Below are 8,016 nucleotides of genomic sequence, written 5' to 3'. Positions count from 1 at the left end.
ATCTAGGGATAACTTTTTTAAAAATATGTGCCCAAACTATACAGTATATTATATAGAAATTCATAAAAAATAATTTATTTAATTCAGTTTCATTTATGTGAAACAACTTTATATATATAGATTCCCAAAAACATTTCGGCATTTCTCTTTCATTCATGTTACAACAAAAGTTTACTCGGCCCAAAAGACTTGGGATTCCAACATCACATAGTCATTCCCTCCAAAATGCATGCAGTACAGCATAGGTTTCAGTCACCTATTAGAATTGTGGTTGGTGAGAGAGAAGATCAAACGTAGTACGAGCTCTGATATTTCTCTCTAGCAAAATATAGCAATCTTCGATTTGTGGCTAATTTTGACTTGTCACGTTTTTGTCATATCCATAACTCACAAACACCATAAACAGAAGAGGTTACATTTTACAATAGATGATATATAATTCTAAAGTTAATATCGTTTCAAATGATACAAGTCCATTATAAAATTAGCTAACCACATCCTCATTTTAACCATACTATTTTTAGTTTTAACATAAACTAAAACCTCTAGATATATATATAGGGTTTGTGTCTTTGTGAGATCGTAAATACACACCAGAACCTCTCTATATAAAGCCATTACTCAGCACCTTATCAATTACAAGAGAAAACGTTAATCACAAGCTACAACACAAATAAGAAAATATATATTTCTAAAAAACAAGTCTTGAAACTTTGCATCAATGGAGGGATCAAAAGCGCCTCACGTTGCGATGATACCAAGTCCTGGAATGGGCCACCTCATCCCATTCGTAGAGTTAGCTAAACGACTCGTCCACAACCACGGCTTCACCGTAACCTTCATCGTGGTTGGCGAAGGTCCACCGTCAAAAGCTCAGAGAACCGTCCTCGACTCTCTCCCTTCTTCAATCTCCTCCGTCTTTCTCCCTCCCGCCGATCTTACCGATATCCTGTCAACAGCTCGCGTTGCAACTCGCATTTCGGTCACCGTGACCCGTTCGAATCCGGAGCTCCGGAAAGTCTTCGACTCTTTCAGGGCGGATGGTCGCTTGCCGTCGTCGCTCATCGTCGATCTTTTTGGAACGGACGCTTTCGACGTCGCCTTTGAGTTCCACGTGTCACCGTATCTTTTCTACCCATCAACGGCCAACGTCTTGTCGTTTTTCCTCAACTTGCCTAAACTTGACGAAACGGTGTCGTGTGAGTTTAGGGAATTAACGGAACCAGTTAAGCTTCCTGGATGCGTACCTGTCTTTGGCAAAGATTTCCTCGACATAGCTCAAGACCGGGAAAATGACGGATACAAATGTCTTTTACACAACACCAAGAGGTATAAAGAAGCCAAAGCGATTCTTGTGAATACCTTCGACGAACTAGAGCCTAATACTATAAAAGCCTTGCAAGAACCTGATCTTGATAAGCCACCTGTTTATCCGGTTGGGCCGTTGGTTAACATTGGTAAGCGAGAGGGTGACCAGAGGGAAGAGTCTGAATGTTTAAAGTGGTTGGACAACCAACCGTTCGGTTCGGTGTTGTATGTGTCCTTCGGTAGTGGCGGTACACTCTCATGTGAGCAGCTTAATGAGCTTGCTCATGGTCTTGCGGATAGTAAGCAACGGTTTCTTTGGGTCATACGAAGTCCGAGTGGGGTTGCTGATTCTTCGTATTTTAATTCACATAGTCATACCGATCCATTAACATTTTTACCACCCGGGTATTTAGCTAGCACTAAAGACAGAGGTTTGGTGATCGCCTCTTGGGCTCCACAAGCCCAAATCTTAGCCCATTCATCGACAGGAGGATTTCTTACTCATTGTGGATGGAATTCAACTATGGAGAGTATAGTAAATGGTGTTCCACTTATAGCATGGCCATTATACGCTGAGCAAAAGATGAATGCAATTTTGTTGACCGATGATATCCATGTGGCGCTTAGAGCCCATGCCGGGGATGATGGGCTGGTGATGAGAGAAGAGGTGGCTAGAGTGGTGAAGGGATTAATGGAAGGTGAAGAAGGTAAAGGAATGACGGAAGGTGATGAAGGTAAAAGGGTGAGGCATAAGATGACAAAAATGAAGGAAGGAGCTTGTAGGGTGATGAAGGATGATCGGTCATTTACGAAGGCTCTTAGTCAGTTAGTTTTGTAAAATGAAAAGTCCACCAAAGAGAGATGGAACAAATCGGTAAGCATTCAAATAATTTTGTATTTATGCTTTTATTAAAATATGCAAGTGGTGTGTCTCTAGTTCAATCTTGATATGTTTTTTACGATAATGTATATATGTGTGTGTGTTTTTTTCGCAGTGGTCGTGTCAGTTGAAATCAGAAGCCGGGATGAGTTGCTCTGCGGTACCATTGCCGGCTGGGTATGATAAGTGTATAGTTTGCAAATCATAAGTGTATGATAAGTGTATAATTTGTAAATAGGGGTATACCTATAAAATCAAGTTATGGATCATATAGTTTGTATATTGCTTTTTCGTTTGGTAAAAATGTAAAGAAAAAGGTGGTTTCACCTCTTTGTTGGAATCCAAACATTTTAAATAGATTTTCATACCATGAATTAAATCTAAAGAGCGATAGTTACAATCGCAATCCCTTTATCACGAGGTCAATTCAACATTGTTAAAAACTTATCGTGGGTAATTTTTTTATAATGAATGACCCCACTCCAAAAGGTCTCATATTCAGAAAATGCCATGAACCATTTAATAAGACAAGATTTTATTTGGAGATGCTTCAGTATCACCCCACTATACTGATCGAAAATTGAATTCGCTATCTCTAGCAGTCGTGTGTAAAAATTTCATTAAAACCATTAAAACCACTAGACCATGAAAGATATCTCTTTGCAAGTATTCTTTTACGTTCCAAAGCAGACCAAACTGGTTTGTAACTTTGTCAGTATTACACTATTTTTAATAGTTGATTCGATTTTATGTCTATACTATTCTACTATGTAACTAAAATATGATTGATTGGAAAAAAAGATTTATGTAATGAAATAGTATGATTACGAATATAATATATTCTTTTGCCACAACTATGACTTGTCATCTATTTTAAAGCTTTTTTCAGTAATCTGTAATGTATTGGGTAAATGATTTACCGGTAAATCTAGATATATTAATTCTATAAAATAATTTTTAGCTTTTATTTAATCAAAGAATGAATTTTTTTTTTTTACATTCATAGTTAACTTTTTTTTGACATCAAACGGCTAAAATATTACTCAAACTTGAGGTGATCTGAAGAACCAGACCAGAATAACCAATGTAATACATGTCTTTATGAAAGTAACGTACTATCTTATCTAAAAAATCAGACAATGCATTTTCAGACCGAGAAATAAAACAATTGAGAAATCCGGAAATCTACTCTTTAACTTCTGCATCTCATCTAATTCAGTGGAGAAGTTGGGCCATGCTCTGGCGTCTTGAATCATTGAAATTAAATTCTTACCATCAGTTCCAAAAGCCTGATACGACGATATTTGAAGCATGATTACATTGCCCAAAGAAGGGCCTCAAGCTCCGAATGAAGAGATGAGATCCTTCGTCGCTGGTTTCTTGCTCCCAATAGCTGAGTTGTTCCTCCTGAGGTTTTCCATGTCCATCCATACCTACTGTAAGGTGCGTCATGTGTCCATGAACCATCTATCAAGCATCTCTGGGAATTTGTTATCAGCTCAGAGGTTACACTATCTGTATGTACTTCTTGTTTCTTGTTTGCTTTGAATCATGCATGGCATTCTGATTCAGCATGTCGGACAAATTCCAAAGGGTCTCTGTCTATTCCTTTGAATAGTTTATCATTCATCGCTTTATAAATATACTACATAATCCAGGGATATGGGTCTGAATCCAACTTAGGGTCTTCTATGTCGCTTTTTGATATACCATGAATTTGACCCAATTTTAGTCATGGTATATTAGAGTTTTAGGATATATTTGATATCTTGTATATTTACATGATTTGAACCATTCATTCTTGTATATTTTGAGCATATAGATTATGTATTAGGCATCTTTAGGTTCATATTGCATTCATATGTCTTTATTAGGTGTTCGAGTGTCCTATGGAGTGATTCAAGATGTTTGGAAGATTTGTGATCCAAAAAGAAGTGAAGAATGAGGTTTAGCCAAACCAAAACAAGCCATCCTTTGAAGTTGGTCGAACTGACCGGGGAGACCTACCCGCGCGTATTGCGTCCAGTCGAAGCTAAGCTATCTGACCAGGGAGAATCTACCGGGGACTTGCATCCGCGCGGCCTGCATGTGAGAACTGACCGGGGAGAACTGACAGGGGAGCTGCACCCGCGCGGGAATGACCAGGATGAGAAGATCCGAAGTGCGCGGGTAGAGACGCGCAGGGAGGATCGGTTCGGTTTACCCAGGCCGTTTTTCTTAAGTCTTTGGTCGAGAATTAAGTGTCCCAAGGCCATTTTAGTCATTTTATCTTGATGTTTTAGGCTATCTAAGCCTAAGTATAAATACTCTTGTTATCCTAATGTTGGATCTAACTCTTTTTCTCTCAAAAACACATTTGTAAACCTTGAAGAAAACTTGGATCTTTGATCCTTTTCATTTTATTTTCTTTGTGTTTGTTGGATTATCTTGTTCACTAAGCATGTCTAACCTTGAATCATCTTTGGTTTTTGGGTTAATCATGTCTATTAGTGAGTATATCTATCTAGGATTCATGGGCTAGGGTGATTAAGGGTGATTAGTGAAGATCTAGGGTGTTTAATATTAAATCTACTTCTTTCCTTGCTTGTTGAGGGTTCTCAATGCTATTTTGGTCTTGATCATACTAAAATAGATCCTTAGTCATTTCCTGCCCGAAAGGTGTATGATTAAATGCCTGAACCAACTCTTCAATGCTCTTAATGCACTTTGCCAAAGAGATATGTTGTTAAAGGTAATAAGATTTCTAGTAGACTTGTCCATAATGATTGCTTTAGTAATATTCAACCAAAGAGATTTGATGCTTGAGTTGCTTTAGCAAATGAACATTCATCTAGGGATAAAGCTTGTTTAGTGTTGTATCTAGGCATAAGGAAAGTGCTTGATTGATAGCTTGTCACCTTTAGATTGGATCTACATCACCCAAGATCAAATGCCTAGCCCCATGAGTCCAGTTGCTTCATATTGAGAAAGAAAGTTCACTCTTTTATTGGATTTCTAGTCTAGTTTTAGTTCACTTCACTTCACTCAATTGGGACTACAAACCTTACTCCACTAGTTGTAGACATCAGAGCTTTGGAACGAGAGAATAGAAGGAGGAGGAGAGAGGAGGAGCAACATGCTCATTTAGACAGATTGGGTTTTGAGATGGCTCATCATCAGAACCTGAATCAGGCTGGAGAGATCCCCTTGGGAGCTGCCCAAGAGAGAGATGGTCAAGGAACTGCCAACCTTCGACCACAGCGCCAACCACAACACCCACAACGCTCAGCTCGTGCCATTGGAGCCTATGATCAACCACACATTCATGGTCATAGGTTGGGCATCAGAGCACCAGCTGTGGAGAACAACAACTTTGAGATCAAGTCAGGACTGTTCAACACCATCGGGAACAACAAGTATCATGGCCTTGCTACTGAAGATCCATATGATCATTTGGACAAGTTTGATAAGTATTGTAGCTTGTCCAAGATCAATGGTGTTTCTGAAGATACCTTCAAGCTCAAGTTGTTCCCCCTTTCTTTGGGAGATAAAGCACACCAATGGGAGAAGACTCTTCTAAGTGACTCCATCACTACTTGGGATGATTGCAAGAGCGCATTCTTAGAGAAATTCTTCTCTGCCTACAGGACAACCAAGATAAGGAATGAAATCTCTACGTTCCAGCAGAAGAACCTTGCGAGCTTTAGTGAAGCATGAGAGAGGTTCAAGGGCTATTGGTCTCAGTGTCCACACCATGGATTCACAAAGGAAAAATTGATGAGCACATTCTACAGGGATGCTCTACCTGAGTACAGAGCCAGATTAGACACAGTAAGCAATGGATTCTTCCTAGGCAGAACTGAAGAGGATGCAGAGGAGCTGGTTGACAACATGGTGAAGAGTGACTCAGTCTACAGTGGGGAGCACGACAATACCAACAGAAGTGATGATCAGCACACAAGGAAGGAGATTAAGTCTCTCCAAGAGAAGCTAGACATGCTTATCAAAGAGAAGTCTAAGCAAGGGCAGTTGAACTCTGTTGGGGACCAGAAACAAAAGCAGCATGCAGGGATCAAGGAGGTTGATGGTTTAGAAGGCCAAGAGGAGCTATGCTTCATCAATGCTAATGGCACTTGGTACATGAAAGAACCCAACTTTCAGTACCACAACAACTACCAGCAAAGACGTCACTACAACAATCAGCAAGGAGGATACCAAGCCACGCAAAGCTACCCTCCTGGTTTCTGCAACCAAAGTAATCAGTCTACTCAAGCTCAAGGCAGTTCTTCTCAAGCTCCAGCTTCAGATACAAGTGTGGATTCCATGTTCAAGAAACTCTTGGAATTTTAAGCCAGAAATGAGAAGACAATAGTTTATGAGTTCAAGAATATCCACACAAAGATTCATGAGAACTACTCTGACCTCAACAACAAGTTCCTACAACTTGCATCTCGCTTCAACACTTTGGAGAGTCAGGTCGCCTCAATGCCATCATCTTCTAAGAGCTCAATGGGATCTCTACCAGGAAAACCAGAAAAGAATCCCAAGGAGTCTTGCAATTTTATCATCTCTACTACTTCTTCAAAGATTGAGCTGAGTGATTATCAGAAAGAGGTAGATGAGATTGAGAAGCTTGGGACTGAGCTTGGGAAAGTTGAGAAATTGGTTGTAACAACAGCTGAAGCACAGATGGTGGATAAAGCTATGGAAAGGGTTAAGGTACAAGCTGAAAGGAAGGTTAAAACACCAAGTCTGCAGAGAGTTGAGCCTAAGGCTGAGAAACCAGTTGAGAGGAGAGCTGACCAGAAGCTGAAAGAGGTGAAGAAAGAAGACACTGAGATTGAGATGTCACCATATGACAAGCTCCATTTCCCACAAAGAGTCCTCACCAAAGCTCAGAAGAAGGTTATCTCCAAGTTCAGGAAAGATCTTAGTGATGTTGGGGTCAGGCTCCCAAAAATCTCTGGTATGCGTGAAGCTCATGTCCAAATGACGCTCATCAAGGACATTCTAGACCACCAAGCAGAAGTTGCCGAGCTTTTGGACATCTTCATTTTGAAGATTGATCCACCAGTCCCTCCACAGTCCCTCCCTAAGCTAGAGTCTCAAGGGAAATTCACATTGTCTTGCTCCCTTGGTAAGATCACTATGAATGATGCTTTGGTTGATTCTGGTGCAAGTGTGAATGTGATCTCATTGTAAATGGTGAAAAGTCTTGGTATTGAGAGCATGGAGCCTAACACATCTTCTCTCATGTTTGGGAATTCATCTTCTACAACCCCCATTGGCCTCATCAAAGACTTCCCTTTGAAGATTGGAGCATGCACAATTCCTATAGACCTCACTGTCTTGAAGATGACAACTGAGAAGAGAGTTCCTTTGATCCTTGGCACAACAGTTGGAGCATGTATTGATTTCCCAAACAAGAAGGTCACACTCCTCAATGTGAACAAGGCTGTCTCTTACCCAATCCAGTCTCCAATGAATGTTGGGTATTGTGGAACAATCACTTGTGAAGAACCATCCATTGAGATGACCCAAGCTAAAGTGGCTGTACCTGAGAAAGAAGGTCTTGCGGGAAAGTCCTCTAAAGAGCTGTGTGACGAGCACTTGAAAAGTGCTACAATGGAGGAGGTGAGTAAAGGCACAAAGGCTGCTCATGACATGAAGAAGATAGTGAAAGAACCTCATCCTCCACCTCTTGATAAGACTCCTCACACTCTCACTCTCCACCCAATGAAGCTCAAGGATGGAGCCATTGAGTACAAGATCAAGTGCAAGGGCAGGTCCAAGCCATTCTCAAGTGCAAGGGCCATCATCACTCCTCAGCTTCAAAACGACCCCATCAA

General features: G+C 40.5%; 1 protein-coding gene and 1 non-coding gene across 2 annotated transcripts; one reads left to right on the top strand and one right to left on the bottom strand.

Annotated features, from left to right (window-relative positions):
* Nucleotides 1–656: 656 nt before the first annotated feature.
* Nucleotides 657–2,176, top strand: LOC108838374 (UDP-glycosyltransferase 72B1-like). The gene has a single exon (XM_018611324.2). The coding sequence runs from the start codon at nt 722–724 to the stop codon at nt 2,144–2,146; it is 1,425 nt and encodes a 474-aa protein (XP_018466826.2). The 5' UTR covers nt 657–721; the 3' UTR covers nt 2,147–2,176.
* A 3,645-nt stretch (nt 2,177–5,821) lies between these two features.
* LOC130501978 (small nucleolar RNA R71) lies at nt 5,822–5,928 on the bottom strand. Its single transcript, XR_008939982.1, has one exon. It is a non-coding gene; the product is annotated as a small nucleolar RNA R71 (small nucleolar RNA).
* Nucleotides 5,929–8,016: the final 2,088 nt, after the last annotated feature.

Source organism: Raphanus sativus, unplaced genomic scaffold (genome assembly GCF_000801105.2).
Source record: "Raphanus sativus cultivar WK10039 unplaced genomic scaffold, ASM80110v3 Scaffold0361, whole genome shotgun sequence".
NCBI lineage: Eukaryota > Viridiplantae > Streptophyta > Magnoliopsida > Brassicales > Brassicaceae > Raphanus > Raphanus sativus.
The sequence above is the reverse complement of the archived record's forward strand: the minus strand, read 5'-3'. Positions and strand labels throughout refer to the sequence as shown.